The sequence below is a fragment of the Dromiciops gliroides genome, chromosome 2 (genome assembly GCF_019393635.1).
Source record: "Dromiciops gliroides isolate mDroGli1 chromosome 2, mDroGli1.pri, whole genome shotgun sequence".
Classification (NCBI taxonomy): Eukaryota; Metazoa; Chordata; class Mammalia; order Microbiotheria; family Microbiotheriidae; genus Dromiciops; species Dromiciops gliroides.
In genome coordinates, this window is record NC_057862.1 from 148,493,834 (window position 1) to 148,519,279 (window position 25,446).

Consider the following 25,446-nt stretch of genomic DNA (forward strand, 5'->3'; position numbering starts at 1 on the left):
CTGTTTCCTTTGTGTCTCTTTGAACATGAAGAGTCTGTGGCTTGGAGTTGCCTCCCACAGTCCTGGACCTCTCCTTGGACTAAGCACCCCCTGATGTGTGTGTGTGTGTGTGTGTGTGTGTGTGTATGTAAAAGATCATGCAGAAGGTGGGCTCTGGAGCCATGGTGTAAATAATGCTGTCTGTTCTGTTTGTAGGTATTTTTAGCCCCTTGATTATTCCCATGCACATTTTCAGACAGGATTATTTACATCAGCTTGTCTAAATGCGGGTGACTTGGGCCCCTTCCGTCTCAGAGGGAGGGGTGGCGTCCTCCAGAGTGATGGGAGCTTATTTTTAGAAAAGTCAGTGGCTAAAGCACAGATGAGACAGTGAAGGCTGCACCTTTCCCAGGGAGCAGAGTCTTTCACAAACTGAGGTTTATTTATGGGTTGGGAAGTACAAACGAGCCACAGGGGCTGGTTGTTCCCAATGGTCTGTCTCAGCAGCAACACCTGCTGGCGAGAGGCTCTAACCAACCGACTCATTGACAAGCATTTATTAAATACCCATCAGGCTCTGTGTTAGGTGATGGGAATGCAGAGATTGTCTATCATCCCTGTTTTCAAGGGGCTTAAATCTGAGGGAGGGGGAATAATATGTACCCCCAGGTTCTTTTAATGAAGAGGACCAGGAGAACAGGGGGAGGATTTGGGGGGACAGCAAGCAGGGGATGGGTCAGGGTATGAGGCTCTGTTATATGGTATGAGGGTGTTGTATTTGGTGTGGATTGGGCCAGCACATGACCATCTTTTTAAGATGCTCTAGTCCAGGGGTTCTTAAATTTTTTTGAGGGTTTTATGGACCTTTTTGGCAGTTGGGTGAAGCCTGTGGGCTCTTTCTCAGAATAATGTTTTTTAAACATATAAATATTGTTGTTGATTCATTTTCAGTAGTGTTTGACTCTTCATGATCCCTTTTGGGGTTTTCTTGGCAAAGATACTGGAGAGGTTTACCATTTCCTTCTCAGCTCAAAAGATAGATTAAGAAACTGAGGCAAACAGGGTGAATCAGGGTCACACAGCTAGTTAGTGTCTGAGGCTGGATTTGAACTCAGGATAGGATTACAAATCAACCAATGTCATTGAACTCCAGTTATCAGAATTTCTTAAAAAACAAGTTCACATACCTCTAATTAAGAGCCTCTGTTGTAGAAGGTATTCATCCCTGCATCAGGTGGATGGTTGGGCTGACACCTAAAGTCCCTTTGAAGTTTCTGATTAATTTTTCTCCCATTACTGCTGTTTTTATATCATATTGTTCGGTGTCCTGGTCATCTGTGTTGATGTGTCATTGCCCTGCTAGACTGTAAGCTCCCTGAGGGGAGGAGTCTTATCTTAGCTAAACTTTGTATTTCTTCTAGAACTTAGCAAAGTCCTATGAAGTTGCTTACCGTAAGGGGAAAAAATGGATTGAAAAATTCATTCAGTTTAAAAAAATCTTTACTGAGTGTTATGAAAGACGAGGCATCATGACTTCATATATGGTTGGTCTCAGTCAGGAATACCTGAGTTCAAATCCTCTGGCACATGCTAGCTGAATAGTTACATAACCTTTTAGTATCCCAGGGGATTTTCTAAGACCATGAGTTGTTTTTTTTTTTGTTTGTTTGTTTTTGGTGGGGCAACGAGGGTTAAGTGACTTGCCCAGGGTCACATAGCTAGTAAGTGTCAAGTGTCTGAGACCAGATTTGAACTCAGGTCCTCCTGAATCGAGGGCTGGTGTTTTATCCACTGCACCACCTAGCTGCCCCAAGACCATAAGTTTTGAGACAGTTACCAGGCGTCACCTCACCAGGAGTTCCTTATTGCAATGAAATCACAGAAATGGACCAACGTGTATGTGTGTGTGTGTCCATACATATACACATATATACATACATATAATACTACACAGTGTTTACACAGGCTTTATACACAAATGCACACTATGGTCCATATATATACATTTGTGTTGACACATGTTCATGTGCATAATATACATGTACTTATATAAAAAATGTGTGCATGTTTATATCCATAACTGCAAATCAGGCCCATGTGTGCAAAATCATGTGGACATACATGTATATATGAAGAGTTTACCTGCTGATATACACCCACTTGTATGTTTATAAACACACACATGTTTATACATATGCACATACTTTGACCCATGTCTACCTGTGTGAATACATTGTAATACACAGTGTAATAGAGGCATAGATTTAGGTATAAACATACAGGTATGTATATGTTTGTGTGTGGACATATGTGCTGATACACAAATAATACATGTGTATTATATATGTGCATTCATACAGTTATACATAAATGCAATGCATTTCCCCTACACATTCAGGCTTTAAGTCACATCTGTGTGTAAACACATGTGACACATGCTTGTCATAATACACATACATACATACATACATACATACATACATACATACATACACACATACATGTTTGTATGCATTTTGGTCCATATATTTGTGTTGTTCCCTGCCCTCAAGAAGCTCATATAATCTGGTTATGAAGACATATGTCTGGGATCAAGAATTCTCATCCTACAATTAATTACCTCATATTAATTACAACCCCTCAATGTCTTAGGAGATTTCTGTCTTTGAAAAAATACCCCACCCTTTACATCCTGGACAGGGTTTTTGGGGGGTGATAAACTTCTCCAGATTTAGCTAGGCTGTTCCATGGATCGTCCCTCACTGAGCTAGAAAGTCTTTGAGCATAGGAAAAGTAAAGCAAGCAAATCCAGGAAAGCAACATATATACAAGATCAACCACAAAGAGAAAAAACTGGAAAAAAAAAAGAAAGCCAAAACAATTAAAATTGAATTACAATGCAAATTACAACGACCAAACTTGGTCTCAAAAGAGATTGGAGAAGGTACCTCCTTTCCTCCTTCTTGCTGAGGTGTGGGATCATGGGTTTGGCCTACTTCATATGGAATCAATCGGACTTTTCCAGATACACTGGTTGGTTTTACTGAAATGTTTTTTCTTCTTGTTATGTGGGGATGGCTCCCTGGGAGACAGAGGGATGGGGGACACCTTGGGAAATGTAAGTGATATGCAAGCAAATTTTATTTATATCATATGTGTATATATACACATGTACATTACAATCAAATTTTATTTCTAAAAATAATAGCTCAAATTTATATTATGCTTCAAGGTTTACAAAGCAGTTTCCTCACAATAGCTCTTTGAGAAGGTTGTTGTTTACAGTCATTTCATTCCTCTTGGAAGTTAGATTGTACAAATATTGAGCAGCTAGGTGGCACTGTGGATAGGCATTGAGCTTGGAGTCAGGAAGACCTGCATTCAAATTCAGTCTCATCCAGCTGTGTGACCCTGGGCAAGTCACTTAACCTCTGTTTGCCTCAGTTTCCTCACTGTAAAATGAGCTGGTTAAGGAAATGGCAAACCATTCCAGTATCTTTGTCAAGAAAACCCCAAAAGGAATCACACAGAGTCAGACACAACTGAAAACAAATCAACAAAAATACAAATATTACCCTTGTTTTACGGAGAGCCCTGGTGCTTAAATGATAGTAAGGGTTAGCACCAAGAACCGAATCGAGGTAGGATCCTGAGTCCAGGGGTCTTTTCACTGCCCACTGTTACCTCTCTACAAAATGGGTGGGTGGGACTAGTGGTCTTTCCCTTGATTTAAATATTTGATTCCTTGTAGAATTACTTACTTGGCCCATTCCTTACCTGACCCAATATCTCTTTGCAGGTGGGGAACACAGCCCTCCATCTGGCAGCGAAGAATGGCCACTGTTCTGTGCTCCAGAGGATCATAGAGATTGGACTGGACCTAGAGGAGAAGAATGCAGTAAGTCAGGACACTTGCTGTGAGCCCTGCAGGCTCCCCCTTGCCTGGTGGTCAGACTGAAGCCTTGCTTTCCCAAGCCAGGCTTCACCTCAGCTTTCATTAGGTATATCCAAAGCATCCCTCTCTGTCGGAACCTTGCTCTCTGTGCTTATTGACTTATGTAGGTTTATTTATCCCTCCTCCCTCCCTCTCTCTCTCTCTCTCTCTCTCTCTCTCTCTCTCTCTCTCTCTCTCTCTCTCTCCCCCCCCTCCTCCCCCTCCCTTTCCCTCTCCCTCTCCCTCTCTCCCTCTCTCTCTCTCTGTCTCTTTTCCTCTCTCCCTCTCCCCCTCCCCCCTCTCATCTATCTATCTCTATCTATATGTGACTTAACCAGGGTCACAAAGCCAGGATGTATCAGAGTCTGGACTTGAACCCAGGTCTTTCTGCCTGGATCTCTATTCTCTGTGACATGCTGCTGTCATCTCTCTCCTGTGTTTCAGGAAGGCTTGACTGCACTGCATATGGCAACCGAGGGAGGCCACTTGAACTGTGTGCAGCTCCTGATTCAGGCTGGCAGTGAGGTCAACACCCAGACCCAGGTGACCCAACCTGCCCTGTTTGCCTTCTGTTTGTTTGACTGCTGAGGAAAGCGTCACTGTGCTTTGTCAACCTTGCCTGATCCTGTGTCTCTCTCTCCCTTGGCCACATAACAAATAGTTAAGGGTCATCAAAACAACAGACCAGATAAAGAGGTGGATGCTTGATGTTAAACACTGGATAAGAGAGGATTTCAGATTTATACCTGGATTGAACCTTGGAGGTCATTTGTTTCAACACCTTCATTTTACAGATAAGGGAAGTGAGGTCCAGAGGGGGTAGTGATTTGCCCAATGTCACAGGTAGTGACAGTTTTAGCGCACTGCTTAGTATACAGGTGACACTTAATAAATGCCCATTGATTAACAAAAGCAAGAAGGGAACCAAGTGGAGTTTTTTTGTTGTTGTTGGTTTTTTTTTTTAGTGAGGCAATTGGGGTTAAGTGACTTGCCCAGGGTCACACAGCTAGTGTTAAGTGTCTGAGGCCGGATTTGAATTCAGGTACTCCTGACTCCAGGGCCAGTGCTCTATCCACTGTGCCACCTAGCTGCCCCAACCAAGTGGAGTTTTGATCAGATCCAACCATTCTGGAGAACAATTTGGAACTCTGCCCAAAGGGCTATAGAATTGGGCATACCTTTTGATCCAGTAATACCACTACTAGGTCTATATGCCAAAGACACCCCCCCAAAGAGGAAAAAGACCTATTTGTACAAAAATATTTATAGCAGTTCTTTTTGTGGTGGCTAAAAATTGGAAATCAAAGGAATGCCCATCCATTGGGGAATGGCTAAACAAGCTGTGGTAGATGATGGTGATGGTGCTATAAGAAATGACAAGCAGGATGATTTCAGAAAGGCCTGGAAAAACTTGTATGAACTGATGTATAGTGAAGTGAGCAGAACCAGAACATTGTACACAGTGACAGTAATATTGTTTGATAAAGAACTGTGAATGACTTGACTACTTTCAGCAATTCAATGATCCAAGACAATCCCAAAGGACTAATGATGAAGCATACTACCCACCTCCAAAGAAAAGACTGATATTTATTGAACATAGACTGAAGCACGCTATTTTTTCACTTTAAAATTTTTCTTTTATTCAAGTTTTCTTATACAAAATGACTAATATGGTAATGTTTTACATGATTGCTTACCATCTCAGGGAGGAGGGAAGGTGATGGAGGGAAGGAAGGATAGAATTTGGAACTCAAAACTTTAAATAAAAATGTTTATTATTATTTTTTTAAAAAGATGAGAACCAGGGGCAGCTAGGTGGTGCAGTGGAAAAAGCACTGGTCTTGGATTCAGGAGGACCTGAGTTCAAATCCCGCCTCAGACACTTGACACTTATTAGCTGTGTTACCCTGGGCAAGTCACTTAACCCTCATTGCCCCGCCCCCCCCCAAAAAAGATGAGAACCAAGGTTCTGTGACTCCAAAGGTGGTATTCTTTTTTATTGCCTTAACTGATTCACATGAAAAGTAAGGAGAAAAGGACTTAAAGCAGCAGCAGCAGGAAGAGGGGGAGAAGGAGGTCCAAGCCTAGGTACCTGAACTGTTTTTATTTTTATTTTTATTTAAAAAATTTTTTAAAAATTAATAAAGTATTTTATTTTTTCCCATTACATGTAAAGATAGTTCTCAACTTTTGTTTATACAGGCTTTCCAATTTTAGATTTTTCTCCCTCCCTCCCCTCCCCCTCCCCTAGACAGCAGGTAATCTGATATAGGTTTTTAATATATATATATGTATATATATATATATATATATACACACACATAATAACATTAATCCTATTTCTGCATTAGTCATGTTATAAGAGAAAAATCAGAGCAATGATGAAAAACCTCAAAATAGAAAAAACAACAGCACCAAAAACAAAAGAAATAGTATGGTTCATTCAGCATCTATACTCCACAGTTCTTTTTTTTCCCCTGGATTTGGAGATCCTCTTCTATCATGAGTTTCCTGGAACTCTTCTGTACCATTGCATTGGTGAGAAGAATATAGTCCATCACAGTAGATCAACACTCAATGTTGATGATACTGTGTACAATGTTCTTCTGGTTCTGCTCATCTCACTCATCATCAGCCCAGGCAAGACCCTCCAGGTTTCTCTGAACTCCTCCTGCTCATCAGTTCTTACAGCACAATAGTATTCCATTGTATTCATATACCACAACTTGTCCAGCCATTCCCCAATTGATGGGCACCCCCTCAACTTCCAATTCCTTGCCACCACATAAAGAGCAGCTATAAATATTTTTGTACATGTGGGTCCCTTTCCCCTTTCCATGATTTCTTTGGGCAAAAGACCCAAAAGTGGTATTGCTGGGTCAAAGGGTATGGACAGTTTTATCGCCCTTTGGGCATAATTCCAGATTGCTCTCCAGAATGGTTGGATCAGTTCACAGCTCCATCAACAATGCATTAGTGTTCCAATTTCCCCACAGCTTCTCCAACATTTATTATTTTCCTTTTTTTTTGTCATTTTAGCCAATCTGATAGGTGCACCTGAACTGTTTTTAGAGTTTTGGGGCTGGGGGTTATAGCCTGGGTTTGGGGCTGCCTTGGATATGTGTCTCTGGCTGTGTTGTTGGATGCTGTCTGGATTCCCACCAAGGGTCTCTAGTCTAAGGCCACAGGGGCTAATTCTCCATTAGGAGGGGGAGCATGGATCCTAGAGCCAAACTGACTGGATTAACCTCTGGTGTGTGTAGTGGTTCAACAGATTAGAGTTCAAATCCTGGCTCTGTTCCTTAATAGCTGTGTGACACCAGGCCATTCTCTTCACCTCTCTGTTTCTTAATCTGTAAAATGAAGGGGTTGGAATAGATGGCCATGCTACAGTGGAAATAGCACAGGCTCCCAAGTCAGAGGACCTTGGTTCAAATCACAGGATCATAGACTTAGGACTGGAAGAGGCCTTTGAGATTGAGTCCAACCCTCTTCATTTTACAGTCAAGGAAACCGAGATAGAAGTTTAGTGACTTGCCCAGGGTCACACTGCTAAGAAGTGGATTTGAATTCAGGTCTTTGCATGCCCAAGGTCCAGCGCTCTATCCCCTCTGGTGTTTACCTATGTGGCCCTGTACAAGTCCCTTAAAACACCTTTGAGCTTTAGTTTCACCATCTGTGGAGTGAAAAGGCTGAATTAGGTAATTGTATCCATGATTTGATCACCCTGGATCTTTAGGAGTCCTTTTAGCTGTAAAGCTTATGGATTCCAGGATGCAGGACGTCATTGCATCCCCTGGTGGTCCACACCTGGGTCTCCATGCTTGATGTGACAAGCATGGAGGAACAGGACAGACTGTTGAAGACACAAGGTAAGGACTAGGAGGTGGGTACCAGAAGGTGTGGCTTTGCCTGAGCCTTCTGGGGCACAAGACTTAAGGGTAAATCAGCCGATTCATTGTGTACCAGTGTTCCTCTGGCTGGAAGAGAGGTCTAGTGGAAAATGAACCCTAGCACCTAGAAATTGGACCTTTAAAGGCTTTCCCAATATAAACATCAATCAGTTTTCCAAATGAAGGCAAAGCAGGAGACATTCCAAGGCAATCATGTAGAGACAGGTAAACATACAGTGCTGCTGAGAGAGACAGAAGAAATACAGTGACCTTAGAACTGTAAATAATACTAGTTATTTTTTTAATTAATTTTTTAATATTTTATCATTTGAAAAATTATTTCTTATTTCTTAAATTATTTACTAATATTTTTAACAGCACATACTATGTGCCAGGCACTGTGCTAAGCTCTCTACAAATATCACCTCAATTCATCTTCTCAACAACCCTGGGAGATTGATGAGGAAACTAAAGCAAATAGAGGTTAAGTGACTTGCCCACAGTCACACAGCTAGTAAGTATCTGAGGCTGAATTTGATTCCAGATCTGGCTCTCTATCCATTGAGTCACCTAAAGAACCTTAACAGATCTGGTCTCAGCTCCCTGTAGTCAAGGTAGGCAAGGTATTGTTATCCCTGTTTTACAGATGAGAAAACTGAGGCACAGAGAAGTTAACTGGATTGCTTAGGGTCACACAGCTGGTTAGTGACAAAGCAGAGAATGTATTTTTTTTTTAGGCATAGGATTGACTTTGACTATTCTGTTCAACTTCCTCATATCCTATCTTTCCAACACACACGCAACATATACATGCACACACACACAGATATGCACATTCTTGTGACCAGTGTCCATGAATCTTTGAGACTCCTGGGAGGAAGGTTGTGGCTATGAAATGGAATGGGATAAAGTTTAACCGACTCCACAGAAATTGAACTGTAGTTTCTCTCATCAGTATTAATTCATGCAAAGGGAAAGCTCAAAAGTATGGTAGATTTGGGGTAAGAGGAGCTGGGTTCAAATTCATTCAGTATTTATTAAACACTTGCTATGTATGGTATTTGCTGGGGGAGATTCATAGAGAATATGCAATCCTTACCCACCTGTAGCCTTTAATTGGCCAATGGGCGTCTTTATTATTTTTTAAACTTAAAAATATTTATTTTTGTTTGTTTTTTTGGCAGGGCAATGGGGGTTAAGTGACTTGCCCAGGGTCACACAGCTAGTAAGTGTCAAGTGTCTGAGGCCAGATTTGAACTCAGGTCCTCCTGTATTCAGGGCCAGTGCTTTATCCACTGTGCCACCTAGCTGCCCCAAATTTATTCTTTTTTTTCCTTGCAGGGCAACGAGGGTTAAGTGACTTGCCCAGGGTCACACAGCTAGTAAGTGTCAAGTGTCTAAGGCCAGATTTGAACTCAGATCCTCCTGAATCCAGGGCCGGTGCTCTATCCACTGCACCACCTAGCTGCCCCCCAAAATATTTATTTTTAATGAACATTTTTATTTAAAGTTTTGAGTTCCAAATTCTATACCTCCCTTCTCTCCCCACTCCCTGAGGTGGTAAGCAATCAGATATAGGTTATACATGCACAATTATGTAAAACATTACCATATTAGTCATTTTGTATAAGAAAACTTGAATAAAAGAAAAAAAATGAAAGAAAGTGAAAAATAGCATGGTTCAGTCTGTGTTCCATCAATATCAGTTCTTTCTTTGGAAACGGATGGTATGCTTCATCATTAGTTCTTTGGGGTTGCCTAGGATCATTAAATTGCTGAGAATAGTCAAGTCATTCACAGTTCTTCATCAAACAATGTTGCTGTCTCTGTGCACAATGTTCTATTGGTTCTGCTCTCCTCGCTATACATCAGTTCATATAAGTCTTTCCAGGCCTTTCTGAAATCATCCTGTTTGTCATTTCTTATAGCACAGTAGTATTCCATCACCTTCATATACCACAGCTTGTTTAGCCATTCCCCAATTGATGGGCATTCCTTTGATTTCCAATTCTCAGCAATGGGCATCTTTAAAATGCTTACTCTATGCTAAGCATGGTGGTAAAGGTGGGGAGTCAAAGAAAGTTAAAAACAGGCCCAGCTCTGAAGAAGCAAACATTCTAATGGGGGAGACAATATGCAAACAACTATGTACAAACAAGATATGCACCTAGCAGATAGGAGGTGATCTCCAAGGGAAGGGCTAACAGCTGGAGGGATGGGGAGGGGCTTCCTGAAACAGAAGATATGACATAAATGGTAGCTACAAATGCTGCTTTTTAAAAAATATGAGAACAGGAATCATGTTGCATTTCTAATATCTCTATTAGAAACAAATGAATTGCCTTCACTATGCTGCCCTTCACGGCTTTGATGACATCGCTCAAGCTCTCATTGATGCCGGGATCAGTATAGATGCTGCAAATCATGTAAGTTGATTTTTTTTTTTTTGGTGAGACAATTGGGGTTAAGTGACTTGCCCAGGGTCACACAGTGTCAAGTGTTTGAGGCTGGATTTGAACTCAGGTCCTCCTGAATCCAGGGCCAGTGCTCTCTCCACTGCGCCACCTAGCTGCCCTGATTTTAGTTTTTTAGATTTAAAAATCCTATATGCAATTGGTATAGAATATATCAACAGTGGAAAACTGGCTCAGGTTACTATAATGCATGAAATCATATAATGAAATGTGGATGCTGCTTTCTACGGGGTTTTTGGACCTTAGAGAACATATGTAGCCCAACTCCATTTTATGAGAAAATAATTATTTATAAAATGCTTCAAAATTAGCAAAGTTTTACATACACTATCTCATTATACATGCATTAAGCCTCACAATAACCCTGTGTGGTAGGTACTAACGGCATTATCCTCTTTATAGTTGAAACAGGTTGAGAGGGTAAATGGAATCCCCTAAGGAATGCACTAAGTTGAGATTTGAACCCAGGGGTGTGTGTGTGTGTGTGTGTGTGTGTGTGTGTGTGTGTGTGTGTGTGTGTGTGTGAGAGAGAGAGAGAGAGAGAGAGAAGAGAGAGAGAGAGAGAGAGAGAGAGAGAGAGAGAGAGAGAGAGAGAGAGGTTGATTGATTGATTGATTGATTGATTTCATTGGTTTAGGGAGGTTCTTTTGAGAAACTCTACCAATGCAGAGCTGAAATGTACATGGGATACTGAGCTAATATCTTTCAGGGGTGGTTTGAACCTTGGATATCCTGACTCTGAGGCCAACTCCATTTCCAGGTTGCCAACTTGCTTCTCATAACATATTCATTACCTCTACTGTGTCAACTCAAGGATTGTGTCTTATTTCATCTTTGTATCTTCATTAGGGCATCTAGGTGGTGCAGTGGATAGACCCTGACCTGGAGTGGGGAAGAACTGAGTTCAAATGTGGCCTTGGGCATTTACTAGCTTGTGACCCTGGGCAAGTCACTTAATCCTTTATGTCTCAGTTTCCTCATCTGAAAAATGAGCTGGAGAAGGAAATGGCAAACCACTCCAGTATCTCTGCCAAGAAAACCCCAAATGGAGTCACAGTTTTGAACAATAATCTTTAATACTTTGTATATGGTAGGCATTTAGTAAACACTTGTTGAATTAAACTGACAAGGGAAAACCAAATGTAGTGAAAATGTTGCTACACTAGGAGTCTGATGACCTGTGTTCCATTTTCTTGGGTAAGTCCCTTAACAGCTTGTCAAATGCCTCATCAAGGGGCAGCTAGATGGCACAGTGAATAGAATACCTGCCCTGGAGTCAGGAGTACCTGAGTTCAAATCCAGCCTCAGACACTTAACAGCTCTGTGATCCTGGGCAAGTCACTTAACCCCAATTGCCTCACTATAAAAAAAAAAAGCCTCATCAATAAACAAGAGGATCAAGTGAGACCTCTTAGGTTCCTTTCAGCTATGAAGTTCTGATTGGTTGACAGGATCACTGACTTGAATGGCTTTTTAAGGGAAAGAGGAAATCTTACCTGGGAAATACTAAAGGAAAATGAATTAGAGGAGGGGAGATGAGTTAGACCAAAAAACAAAAGAATCAGAATAAGCATTTATTAATATTATTTATTAATTTATAAGGTGGCAGAATACACATTTATTTATTAAGCACCTACTATGTGCTAGGCCCTAGAGATAAAAAGGCAGAAATTAAACAGTCCCTGCCCTCAAGGAGCTTACATTCTATTGGGAGAATAAACATGCATACATATAAGAATATACAAAAATAAATTCCATAAATCCAAGATAACTGGCAAGAAGGAAAATACTAGTACCTGGGGATCAGGAAAGGACACTTGTAGGAGATTGTGTGTAAGCTGAGCTTTGAGGGACTTTAAAGACTTTGAAAGACTTCTTGATTGCCTGGGTGATCAAACACAGAAAAGGAAAACGGAGTCCCCACCTCTAGAGATTCTTCAAAAGAGACCTTGCTGCAGATAGTCTAGGTATCATTGTGGGGAAACAAAATGGGACCAGGTTAGATCAACTCTCTGGGGTCCTTCTAGCTTGAATATTTTATGGACTTTGAAAGATTAGAAAAAGGTGAGTCTCAGTAGTAGTACTACTAGTACTACCAGTAGGTGTATACTGGTAGGTATACACTTTCATCATCATCACAACCAACAAATGTGGCAGCTGCTATGGTGCTAAAGGTGTAAGGGTCTAATTGGTCATGTAAGGCATACATGTAAAAAGAATGTTACCTTGTATTGTTAGTTAAGTGCTAAACGAGGGTTCACAGGGCAGATAGGATTTGAGTGGAGTCTTGCCTACCTTGAATGAATTGGGGGAAAGGGGATGTAGGCTGGGGATAATGCCAAGGATGAAATGCATATGGTATATTGTGGGGATAAGGGAACTAGTCTGGCTAAAGTAGAATGTCTACATGGGAAAACAGTAGGAAATGAGACCAGAAGACTTTGGGGCATGGGAATAAGTCTGGAGGGGTTAAATTGTAAAGGGCCTTAAATGCCAATTTAAAGAGTGTGGCCACCACCTCTCCAAGCCATGGTTCCTTCATCTGTATAAGGAGGTGGTTGGACTAGATGCCTTTTAAGGTTTTTTTCTTCTTTCTTTCCAGTTTTGGATGCTATAAAACCAAGATTTCAGTTCCATTAGTCCCATGGGGAGCAGGGAGGTGTTACATTGTTGGGCATGGTGGCACACACTTGTGAACCCTACTAGGGTAGGACTGAGGCTGGTGGATGGCTTGCGTATAGAAGTTTCTTAGCGGCAGTAGTGCTAATGCAGTTAATTAGATGTGTACTAAGTGCTTCACTGATATGATAAGACCCCGGGAAGAGGGGGCCATCAGGCTGTCTAAGGAAGGACAACAGGTCAAAGCTAGAGATTCTGTGTTGTCTGCCGTTAGATTGGCCCCATGAGTCAATGCCATATCTCAAAAAAAAAAAAACCCCAAAAAACAAAAAACCACCCAAAATCCCCCCACAAAAACAATCAACCTAAACTCAATGTCTGAGGCTGGATTTGAACTTGGGATTCCCTGATTCCAGGCCTAGCGCTGTGCAATCTAGTGGCTCATTACAAAGCACTTTCCCTATGTCTCTGAAATCAGGCTCTATTTCTTTCTCTGTTCACACTGGTTCCCCCCCCCCCCCAGTAGAATATAAGTTTTTTGAAGTCAGGGGCTGTCACCTTTGCTTTGTATCCAAAGCAGTGCTTGGCATATAGAAGGAACTTAACAAATGCAAACGGGATTGAATTTTGTCTGCATTTAGGTAAGATTTTCTTAGGATGAAGGAGTCTGAAGTGGGGAAGGCCAGCCCCAGATTTGGGCTCAGGGCTTCACATTTCAGTGTTGCTAATGTCTTAGGTCAGCTTCGGGCCCAAACCCTACACAAAAGCCAATCTGAAAGCTTCTCCGGAGTTCTCGGGCTCACTGATGTGATTTCTTCATAGCAAAATGCATCTCCCATCCACATCGCAGTGCTGAACAACTTCCCTTCTGTAGTCAGACTCCTCATTGAGGCGGACATCGATCTTGACGTCATCGACAATGTAAGCTTCTCTAAAGGCAATCTTTTGCACATGCCAAGTACCCAGTGCTCATTTTACTATTTGGAGTGTGACAGGTTTGTTGCTTGATGGTGTAGTTTTGTCTTGGGAGTAATTTTCTTTCCTTTTGTGTGTGTGTGTGTGTGTGTGTGTGTGTGTGTGTGTGTGTGTGTGTGTGTGTGTGTGGGATACATTTTGTTTCCATTAATAACAATCTATCTCCTCCCCCTCCCTTGCCTCCTATTTGAGAAATCTCAGCCAAAATGTAATTTCAAGTAATTTTGGGAGGGGAGATGAGTTAGACCAAAAACCCAAAAGAATCAGAATAAGCACAGTTGTAAATATGTTTTATTTCTGATTCTCACACTGTTATAGGTTATTAAGCATGCGATGCCTTTAATCTGAAAGTAGGAAGGTTCGTTCCATTTGGGTACTCGTTATTTGCTTTATCTCAGGGCAGTTGCTTGTGGTCCCTGTTCTGTCAGCAGGAAACCAAAGACCACACATTCTGATCACAGGGACTAAAATCTTGCGAGGAGAGAATTCGTTGGGTGTATGGAGGCTCCTGATAAAAACTTTCTCACTTTATCTAGTAATCTCTTTTTTGCTCAACCTGCATATTTCTTTAATCTAGCCTACACCAAGGGCAGTTTTATTTTTTTTAAACTCCAAGGCCTAATTAGAGTGCCAATGGCTATTCCAAAGCTTGACTTCCTTAGCTCAAGGCTCCAGTGCTGGATGGGTCATCTTACTGCTCTTCTTGTTACCTTCCAAGTTGAATGGCTTTTGCTCTGAAATTAATTTCTTCTTTTTCATATTATTTTCTCAAACAGAGGCAACAGACGCCCCTCCACATTGCTGCTGAGAATTCGAGACAAGACATAGCAGAAATGATCCTCCTTGCAGGGGTGAACTTAAACTTAACAGATAAGGTAGGTTCCCCACTCACAATCCTGTTATTAAAGCATTGAACCCTTTAGCTGCTGCCATGAGCCAGGTCTCATGGAGATACAGCACAAGATACACCCCCCAAGGCAAGGGATCATTTAGGGAGTTGTAAAAGCCTAGCCTGTGGACCCCTTTGAGACTATCTGGCTACCACTGAAATAAAATTAAAATTACAACCAAGGGCAGCCCTGCAGGATAGAAGGTATTGGGTGGAACAATGCAACAGTTTATGTGGAAACAGGCAGAATGTGGAGATGGGCCAGGGCCTTTTAATATGTGTCCTGGACCCCCCTCTCACAAAGATGTTTAAAACGCTTAAAGTAAAAAATGGCTAGGTGGTGCAGGCGACAGATGCCAGACTGTGAGTCAAGAAGACTCATCTTCCTGAATTCAAATCCAGCCTCAGACACTTTCTAGCTGTGTGACCCTGGGCAAGTTACTTAACCCTGTTTGCCTCAGTTTCCTCATCTGTAAAATAAGCTGGAGAAGGAAATGGCAAACCATTCCTGTATTTCTGCCAAGAAAACTCCAAATGGAGTCACAAAGAATTGGACGTGAGTGAAAAATGACTGAACATCAAAATACATAGGATGACAGAGGAAACCACTTGTACTGAAAGTTATCAAATTATTTAAGAAAGCAAATTCATTGGCGAGAACCTCTGTACTAGGCTAAAACTACAAATAATGAGCCTCAGGTAGTTTTTTCTTAGTATCAGGATGGTCCACCTATTGCCTCAATGAGTCACTGAATTTCCAGTGGCCTCTAGAATCACAAAATCCATTGGATCTAGGGCAGTTCCTTCAACTGTCTGTACCCTAGGGGTGACTGTCTTTAAACACAAACGCAGGTCGCTCTTCATAACTATATAAAAACATTTACTACATCTCTATTATATAAACTACCACTGAGGTCCCTGGCTTGGAAGAATTTACTATTTAGTTGGGAAATCAGATTTAGAGTTGGAAAGTACTTAAGAAGCCTAAGGAAACCAAGGCTAAATTAAGTGATTTATAATGATATAAGGCAGTATACCGTAAAATGTAAGTGCTAAATTGTGTGATAAAGTCTCTAGGTCATAAAAGAATTTAAGGAAGGGAAGGATAATTATTACCTGTGGTAGTTAAGTCACGGAATATTCCAGGTTGGAGGGCCTTAAAGGATGATGGTGGAAGGGGACGATAGTAAGGATGTGATTAGCAAAACACCAGACACATTCTTATTAGAGGTGTAAGCCATTTTATTGTGACTGTCCCCAGGAAACAGGAAGCAAAGTTTCCCAGAGGCTCTGGTGGTAAAGAAAAGATGAGGAGCAGCATACAAAGGATTGTGACGCTCCAGCATTCACAGCTTGTTCAAATTATTCAGTGTAACCTTTTGAACGCTAGGTGGCGCAGTGAGTTTGAGGTTAGGAAGACCTTAGTTCAAATTCAGCTTCAGACAATGGCTGTGATCCTGAGCAAGCCACTTAACCACTCCCTGCCTCAGGTTCCTCAATTGTAAATGAGGATAATGACACATATCTCCCATGAACTGTGGTGAGGATCAGATGTAGTATTTGTATAGCACTTAACACTGCACTGGGCATATTGTGGGCTCTATATAAATAAATACTAGCTATTGTTATTTTGAAATTGCAATAAGATACTTAAAGATTTTGTGAAGACATATGTTACTTACACCACACTACTAACTAGATGTGTGACTTTGAAGTCATGTTAGACCCCAATCCTATTTTCCCTTTTCTAAAAAGGTGACAACTTGCATTTGTGATACTTACCAAAGAGGGTTGTAAGGAAAATGCTCTAGAAACCTTTAAGTGGGTATAAATTATTCTTATCAATATGAACATTCTTATTATTGAAACCTTTTAAACGCTGAATATCATACCTAAAGAAACCCCTCATTTCCCAGCAGGGAATGCTATCCTTTCAGTGAAAGAGGTTTATATGGTATACTAAAAAGAATCTCATCTTCATTTTATATAAATAACTGTAAAAATGTTGTTTGTTCTTTCTTCTTGATTCTAGCAAGGAAAAACATCACTGGATGTTGCTGCCCGTGGCAACCACATTAGCTTGGCAGATATGATCATAAAAGCAGATCGATTTTACAAATGGGAACAGGTAAGAAGGTTCCCCATTGTTGGTGTGTAGAGAACGGTGTTTCTTGGGTTTTGAGGCACAACCAGGCCATAAGTGAGCCAGTACTGCCCCTGCGTGGTGGTGGAAGAAATAGAGGCATTTGTAGGTCAGTGACAGGAAAAAGAAACAGAAAGTGGCAATGGCCACCAACCACACTCACTCCTCCCACTTAAATTGCCTTGAATGAAATATGATGGGACGTCTGTCACTGGGGTTGGACAGGGACATAGTGTTTTGTTGTCCATCCTGTCTTCATGGCACATTAGATCCACCAGAGTGCTTCTAACACGAGGTACCGGGTCTGAGGCAGGAAAGTAGGGATGGGGGCAGCTAGGTGGTGCAGTGGATAAAGCACTGGCCCTGAATTCAGGAGGACCTGAGTTCAAATTTGGCCTCAGACACTCAACACTTACTAGCTGTGTGACCCTAGGCAAGTCACTTAACCCTCGTTGCCCTGCAAAAAAAAGATAAAAAAAAAAAGAAAAGTAGGGACTGGCACTGTAGTCAATTGTTGACAAGAAAATCCAGGCAGAGTTAAGGAGGCAGGGATCAGAAATCAGGACTACAGGCATTATCCTTGTTTTACTGATGAGTCAGAGCTTCAAAGGATAAAAGATTTGCCCACATTGCCTGATATCACAGGATAGTAAAACTAGAGAATCAGTGACAAATCCATCTTGAAAATGAGTCAGTTTCTATCTCCTGAAGCCTCTTTTTCAGGGTGGGAGCCAGCTCCAGGGTTTGGCGGATGGAGGAGATGAGACCAACAGTAAGGGGTGTGTGTGTGTGGGGGGTGTTACCTCTGACAAGACAGGTAACCTTCTGGATCCTCACCTGTAAAATGGGATAAGACCTGTAGATCCTTATCTCACAAGGGGCTTTGAAAACAACAAAGCCCCATGTAAATATCAGCTGTTATTAGCATGACTTATTCATTAAATAAAACACAAAAAATTAAAGACTAAATTTACACCTAATTTCTTTTAATGTTTTATTGATACATTTGTACATTACTTTCATTTCCCAATGCTTCCCCTCTCCCCAAGAACTTTCCCTTTGTTTTCCTGTAAGTCCCTTCTATTTAAAATGTCAGAGATTCTACAGGATCAAATGAGCTGTAATGAATTCCCTCTAGGGGGCGGGGGCGGTATTCAAGCACAAGCTAGATGGATAGCACCGAAGGAATTCACTTAGCAGAGAGGGTGTCTTCCATGGGCTCCCCAAGTCATAGCCTGGAGGCAGGGAGGGGGAAGATGCCGCAGTGGATGAAGGGGGAGCCAGCAGTGACTGCAGTCCCATGACTGGCCTCACCCTCCCCAAAGCAGAAAGCAGGGGGATCAGCAGATTGTTTTTAAACAGTTCTTCTCTGGCCAGGCAGCCTCTTGTCCCATGATTTCCTCCTGACAGGCTCTTTGCACATTTCACATCATCGGCTTCTATTCTGCCACTGCAGGACAACCTCAGAACTGACTCTGACTCTTGGGCTGTGAAACCTTTAACCTTTAAGCAGGACCATGGGGTGGAAACCCAGCACATCCGCTCAGTAATGTGGCGCTTGGCCACCAAATACCTCAAGCACAACGACTGGAAGAAGCTGGCGCATTACTGGAAGTTTACTGATGCACACATTCGTGCTATTGAACAGCAATGGGCAGGTACTTATTACACACAAACCCACTTTTTTGGGGGAAATCATCTATTTCTTGCGATAAAAGAACAGTGGAGGCCAGGTTGAGAGTCTAGTTTCCTCTTTGTCCCTGTTTTGCCTGTCTGTCCTTGAGCAGGTGCCTTGCCTTCTTCTTTGGACCCTTGAGCATGAAAATAATTGCTTCCTCCTTGACATTCTCATGCCACAGGTTAATTTCTATTCTAGAGATGTTTTAGGTAGATCTATTTTCTCTCAGCACCCCCGCCTCAGCGAGTACAGTTGTGACCTGACATAGTAGCGCCTAACAAAACACTTGTTGAATGATTCGGGTCTGTCTTAGAAGTAGTAGGGCAGTAGGACTGAAACAGGCTAGCCCCCGAGTCCAGGATACTTCTTTTTTTAATTTTTTTTATTATTTATTTATTTATTTATTTTTTGTGAGGCAATTGGGGTTAAGTAACTTGCCCAGGGTCACACAGCTAGTAAGTGTCAAGTGTTTGAGGCCGGATTTGAACTCAGGTACTCCTGAATCCAGGGCCGGTGCTCTATCCACTGCGCCACCTAGCTGCCCCCCAGGATACTTCTAATCTTCTTCATTAGGAAGGAACGTGTAGTTAGGAAGAAATTGAACCGAAGACCCACATTTCTCTGCTTCCACTAGTTTAGTAAAATGGTAATATATCATAACTGCTTGACACGTAAATGAATTGTTACAAGAATCTATATTGATTCTATGATTAAGATGAAGGCTGAAAGAAACTCAGTGTGGAGATTGTGTATGTCAGTTTTTCACCACACACACACACACACACACACACACACACACACACACACACACACACACACACACACCTCCCAACCTCTTTTATTGGCCGAGGGCTAAATGAATGGAAGGAGTGGGATCTTGCAAAGTGTCTGTGTACAGCTCCTTACTGAATGAACATTATTAGCCTATCTTTGGTACCAGCATGTCAGTAAGCTCCAAGTCTCTCAGTATAGCCCAGTTCTGGTGAGGTGATCATTTCATGCCCTGAGCCTCATCTCCCATTCACAAGCACCAACTCCCACCCACAAGTCTTACACCTTAGTGATGCCATTAAGCACTACATAAAGGAACAGCAGTCATCTTCACAACACTTTTATAGCCATTATTCGATACGGGCCTTCTAACCATGCTGTGCTTCGGGAAGGGCTGGTCTTCACCCCATGTTATTAGAAACTGAGGCCCAGGAAGGTGAGAGTACAGCTCAGGAGTGGCAGGGCTCAAGCCCAGGATTCTGTTACATTACAGACTGAGAAAGGGGCACCGGCTAGCCTTTGAAACGAAATGTACAGTATCTACCCACAAGGTGGTTCTGAGCCAGGATCCAAACCCTCTTCTAGTCACCTAGGCTCAGAAACCCAGAGCTCTCATCTCCAATGCTTCCCATTCTACGTCCCACATAACAATTGCTATTTTAAAAAATTCAATCTTATTTTTTTCAATAAACAAAATTCTATTTCCTCTCCTGAATCTTGAATGAAAAAAAAAAACAACAAACCCTCAATAGCCATTGCAACAGATATGCATAGTTCAGCAAAACAAATTCCAGCCCTGGCATAATCCTTCATCGGTCCTGTTGATTCTACCTCCATAACACCTCTTAGATCTGACCGGCTCTGTCCCATGGCCCTGCTACCACTCATTCAAGCTTTCACCACTCCTTGACTGATTACTGTGATAATCTTCTCATTGATTTCCTTAGTGCTAGTTTGTCCCCATCCTACAGGGAGCTACCAAAATGATCTCCCTAAAGTGTAAGTTCTGACCAGTTACTCCCCTATTTAAAAAAAATGCCTCCAGGAAAAAACACAAATTCCTTAAACAGGCATCGAAGTTAGCTCCATCGTCCCTTTCTCTCTTGTGCCAAAGCAGAATAAGACAAGCTGCTCCCACCAAATCGGATATGCCAGCTCCCCCTGCACGGCTGGAGCACACGCCCTCCTCGTCTCCAGGCTTAGTTCAGGATCTGCCGTGACATCTTCCTTATCCCCCACAAGTTGTTGCTGCTTTCTTCCTTCTCCTCTCCTTTGCCCTTTTCACTACCTTCTACTGTAACTTCTGTACACGTACTGTATCTTCCCAGTAGAAAGTAAACTCGGAAGCACAAATGATTTCATTTTTGTTTTGTTTTGCAGGGCAATGAGGATTAAGTGACTTGCCCAGGGTCACACAGCTAGTTAAGTGTCAAGTGTCTGAGGCTGGATTTGAACTCAGGTCCTCCTGAATCCAAGGCCAGTGCTTTATCCACTACGCCACCTAGCTGCCCCCAAATTATTTCATTTTTGAATTCTCAGGACTGACTGAAGTCCTTTGAGCACACCATAGGCCTTCAAATCAAACTGAACTTTGTCTATGTAATTCGAAGGACAAGTATAACAGAGAAAAGGTACAAAGGATACTGAATGAAGAGAAGTCCTGGGAAGCCGAGCTGTGGTGTTGGGTCTGTGGGCTTAGCCAAAAAGCTCAGTGATCATGACGGTTTGTCTATAATGGCCGGGGAGAGGGATCCTTCTACTGGGGAAACATGGCCCTCAGAGAACCAGAGCACCCAATTTAATGAATGTTGTCCTATTGTAATTTTCAACAAGTGGTGGTGGTGCTTTAGCACCCACCATTTGTTCCACACGGCTAGGTCCCGTGCAGGATATAGAGGTCTAAGTCAGGATCCTTGTCCTTGAGGTATTGGGCAGTATGTCTGGGGAGACAAGCCCCCATGGAAAGGTGGAACTAGAGTTAAATAACTGGAAGGCTCAGTGTGCTAAGTACTAAATAAAGGGCACTGATTATAAAGCCTATAAGAGCTCAGAGGAAACAAATGGTCCAAGGATATGAACAATAAACTATAAACATACCAAAAACCCCCTCTCCAACCTCACCTGTAACCAGTAAAAATGAAAGCTGAGGTATATCCAGAATTAACGAATTGGTACCAATAAATAAAGGGGACGAAACGCCAAGGGTAGGACGATAGGGAAGTAGAGCCTAGACATGGCTGGTAGCACCAGTGGTCCAGAGAGCACCTACCAAAAGTAATAAAGCTGACACAATCTCCCTTATCCCACTGTTGGAAATGTGCCTGCAACAAGTCACTGAAAAGGGAAAAGATGAAGTGATTCATAAATGATCCCCATAGCTGCATTATATGGCACTAGCAGAAAAAATCCTGTTAACAATTTAAAATGCCTTGTGGCTGAAAGAAAGGCTGAGTGACCTGTTATGTAACAATGCCTCTGATTATTGAGAAAAACAAATATGGGGATTATAAGGAGAAATGATAAACTGCACACAAAATAATGCAAAGCTGACCAGCACACACACTGACGACAGTAATTACCTAATTTCCTAACACAGATGTCAAACACATGGGCCTTGTGGTCCAGCAAACTGGATTAAAATGTCATTGGGAAATATTTAACAAAATCAATAAAAATACAACACGACAATGTCAGTATGTGGTTTTCCGAGTGCTGTGGCGCCTCTGGGGATCCTTACATACAGTTTAGTGGCCCTCATTTCTATGTGAGGGCAGCCAGGTGGTGCACTGGATAGAGTGTCAGGCCTGAAGTGAGGAGGGCCCCTCTTCCCAAGTCCGAATCTGGCTTCAGATACTTATTAGATGTGCAACTCTGGACAAGCCACTTAAGCCTGCTTGCCTCAGTTTCATCTGTGAAATGAGAGAAGGAAATGGCAGACCACTCCAGGATCTTTGTCAAGGAAACCCCGAACAGGGTCACAGAGAGTCAGACATAGACAAACAACAACAGGATTTCCATCTGAGTTTGACACCCCTGCTCTGACACAGATACAATCAGATGGAAAAGGGATTCAGCTGGTGCTGCTGAGAAGTAGATATTATTTGTGTTTAAGTACATCTTTGTTATAGTTTGGGACTGAATACTTAGTAAGGTTAACAGAAAGTAAAATAATAAATGTTATTCTAAAAAAAGTTCAGGGGAAGAGATCATTGTGGGCTGAGGTGGTCTTGGAGATTCTTGGGATTATGGTCCATGGAGGTCCTTGACCTTCATGGGGGACCCGCCTTCCCTGAGTGGGTCATTGCCCTCATCTCTGTATGAGCCACCTAGGGAAATGGGCTTCATGAGAGGCCTCTCCTTCTTTTCCTTCAAGGTGCTGCTGGGCATTGACTGAAAACAAACGGGCTGAGATCGCTGCCGGTGGCTCTGAGTTCTTGCTGACTTGTTTTTCCCTCCTGTTCTCCACTGTCATCAGGCACCAAGAGCTATCGGGAACACGGTCACCGAATGTTGCTCATTTGGCTCCACGGTGTAATCATGGCAGCTGAAAACCCCAACAAAGGACTCTATGAAGGGCTCGTGGGAATTGGCAGAAGAGACCTCGCTGGTAAAATAAGTCCTCAGCAAATGTGGCTAAGTACAGCACTGGCATCCCTTGGTGAATCTGAGAATTCAGTTGCTTTTCTACACAGCTCCATAGGGAGTGGCCTTGGCAGGGGCAGCTTGAATTTGGACCCCTACCAGATGTCCTTTGGGTACATTCACAAAGGGAATCTGTACAAGGCAGTGGGGCACTCAGCAATGGAGAGGGCTAGACGTCAGTTTAAGGCCAGGTTCTGGGCTTCGTTCTGGGGTGACCTCGTCGAGCTCCACCTGCTGTTTCCCACAAACCTCACTGGATTCTAGTGAAGATGAGGTCATTATTCTTTCTCCCTGGAGTAGGGGGAAAGGAGAATGAGGAGAGGCGTACCCCCCCTTTTTTTTTAGTGAGACAATTGGGGTTAAGTGACTTGCCCAGGGTCACACAGCTAGTAAGTGTTAAGTGTCTGAGGCCAGATTTGAACTCAGGTACTAGACTCCAGGGCCAGTGCTCTATCCACTGTGCCACCTAGCTGCCCCGAGGCATACCTTTTTTGCAACAAGGTTTCGAGTCACTGAATAATTCCTTATTAAAATAAAATCAGGTCTGCAAAGCAGATCAGAGCTTTCTAGGAAACATAAAGAAATACAAATTCCTCTGTCTTCTTTTACAGAAAGCATCAGAAAGAAAGCAAATGCAGACTCCAGCTCCTCCAAGAAGTGTACAATGATGTGACCTGAGCCAGAGTGGGCTGGGTGGAGCAGCCCTCCAGAAGGTGGCTACCATTTTGGGAACTCTTTGCCGCCATTTCTCATTGAACCCAGAACCTTGAGACCAGCAGCAGGGAAGTCCCATGCTAGTAGTCCCTTTCCTAAGGGTCTATGCAATAATTTGTTCTAGGTCTCCTTGGAAGCCAGTCACAGCTGCACAAACAGCTGGACACACTGGGCTTTAGGATCACACAAAATTGTTCACTTTGGTTCAAAATTGTTCACTGCTGTCTGCTTACCCCACAGCTATTACTATTTAAAAGCTGGTTTGTTTATTTTATAAAGTTTGGAAAGGAGTACATTCCTTGTTAATTGCAACTTAAGCGTAATGCTTTCCTGAGTTTTGCTAAAAGACGACTGGCCAGGACAGTTTGCTATAAATTCTCAAGTGTCACAGATAATAAGGCTAGAAAAAAAAATCACAAATGCCATTTTGAATCTACCAGCTCCAACAGTTTTTTTTTTTTTTTTTTGGAGGGGCAATGAGGGTTAAGTGACTTGCCCAGGGTCACACAGCTAGTAACTGTCAAGTGTCTGAGGCTGGATTCAAACTCAGGTACTCCTGAATCCAAAGCCAGTGCTTTATCCACTGTGCCACCTAGCTGCCCCTGGCTCCAACATTTTAAGAAAATCAGAGCTGCACAATGTAAGAATTTAGAAATGGGGTCTTAAAATTAAATATGTCCAATTTTTGCTTTTTTGCATAATAGCTCCACAGAGGGAGATTAAGGGGATTACTTTTTAGGAAAGTAAATACATTGGCAACTAGTTAACCTTTTTTCTACTTGCAGAGTTGCCCATTAAGGCAAAGGTCCAGAGAAGGGGAAAAAAAAATCAGGGCTTGAAAGAATCTTCAAGGAATAATCTAGTTCAAACTCTCCATTCCCTTTTTATAAACATATGAAGAAAAGGATCCTATGGCTAGTTAGCAGAGCTGGGACCCTCCAAGTCACCTGTAGTTGTGAGAAAAGTATGTTCCCTCATATGTGGCACTCCCCCCAATACAAAAAGACCCCTGGATGAAACAGGGAGGGGCTGAAGGCAAGCATGTGGTTCTGCCTTGAGTACTGGCCATGTAACCACATTCAGACACAGAGCTCTCTGGGCTATGTGCATTATTAGACAGCACCTAGAATCATAGGGGATTCCGATATCCTAGTAAGATGAATTTTACAAATCAAGTTTTCTAACTTTTTAAAAAAATAAAAGCTATTAATTAAAACAGACTATTTCCTTTTTTTTTGTTTTGTTTTGTTTTTCTGTGGGGCAATAGGGTTTAAGTGACTTGCCCAGGGTCACACAGATAGTAAGTGTCAAGTGTCTGAGGTCACATTTGAACTCAGGACCTCCTGAATCCAGGGCCGGTGATTTATCCACTGCGCCACCTAGCTGCCCCCAGACTATTTCCTTTAAATTCAAGACTAACATCTTGGCTGGGGATTCTACAGTAAAACTTGGAGCTGGACAAGTGGGTATTAATTATTTCATTAAACACAACAGCTGATCTAAATTTCCTCTCAGCTCCACTGATAAGTATTTATTAGCAGCATCTAGAGGGGGAGGAAAGGGGACTCTCACATAAATGATGCCCAGTAGTACTGATGCTTCCTGGTGCTAACAGCAACTTTCCATTGGCATCCTCCTTTCCTCACATGTGCAGAAGGGTAGAGGGCTTCCTGAGTCCAAGGCTGGCCTGACCTTCTGTCCATTACACCAATCTAACTCTTGCTCAAAGATG

At 42.3% G+C, this 25,446-nt stretch overlaps 1 protein-coding gene across 3 annotated transcripts in view; it reads left to right on the forward strand.

Moving 5' to 3' along the window:
- ANKDD1A (ankyrin repeat and death domain containing 1A) overlaps positions 1 to 24,908 on the forward strand; it is a 59,982-nt gene extending 35,074 nt beyond the window's left edge. For 2 of the 3 annotated variants that reach the window (XM_043980396.1, XM_043980398.1), the window contains 9 exons: positions 3,779 to 3,877; positions 4,358 to 4,456; positions 10,137 to 10,235; positions 13,725 to 13,823; positions 14,654 to 14,752; positions 16,799 to 16,894; positions 18,366 to 18,567; positions 22,834 to 22,965; positions 23,612 to 24,908. In XM_043980396.1, coding sequence (XP_043836331.1) covers positions 3,779 to 3,877; positions 4,358 to 4,456; positions 10,137 to 10,235; positions 13,725 to 13,823; positions 14,654 to 14,752; positions 16,799 to 16,894; positions 18,366 to 18,567; positions 22,834 to 22,965; positions 23,612 to 23,673 — 987 coding nt within the window. In that variant the 3' untranslated portion in view covers positions 23,674 to 24,908. The remainder of the gene's footprint in view (positions 1 to 3,778; positions 3,878 to 4,357; positions 4,457 to 10,136; positions 10,236 to 13,724; positions 13,824 to 14,653; positions 14,753 to 16,798; positions 16,895 to 18,365; positions 18,568 to 22,833; positions 22,966 to 23,611) is intronic. The other variant, XM_043980399.1, reaches the window with a different exon arrangement.
- Positions 24,909 to 25,446: the final 538 nt, after the last annotated feature.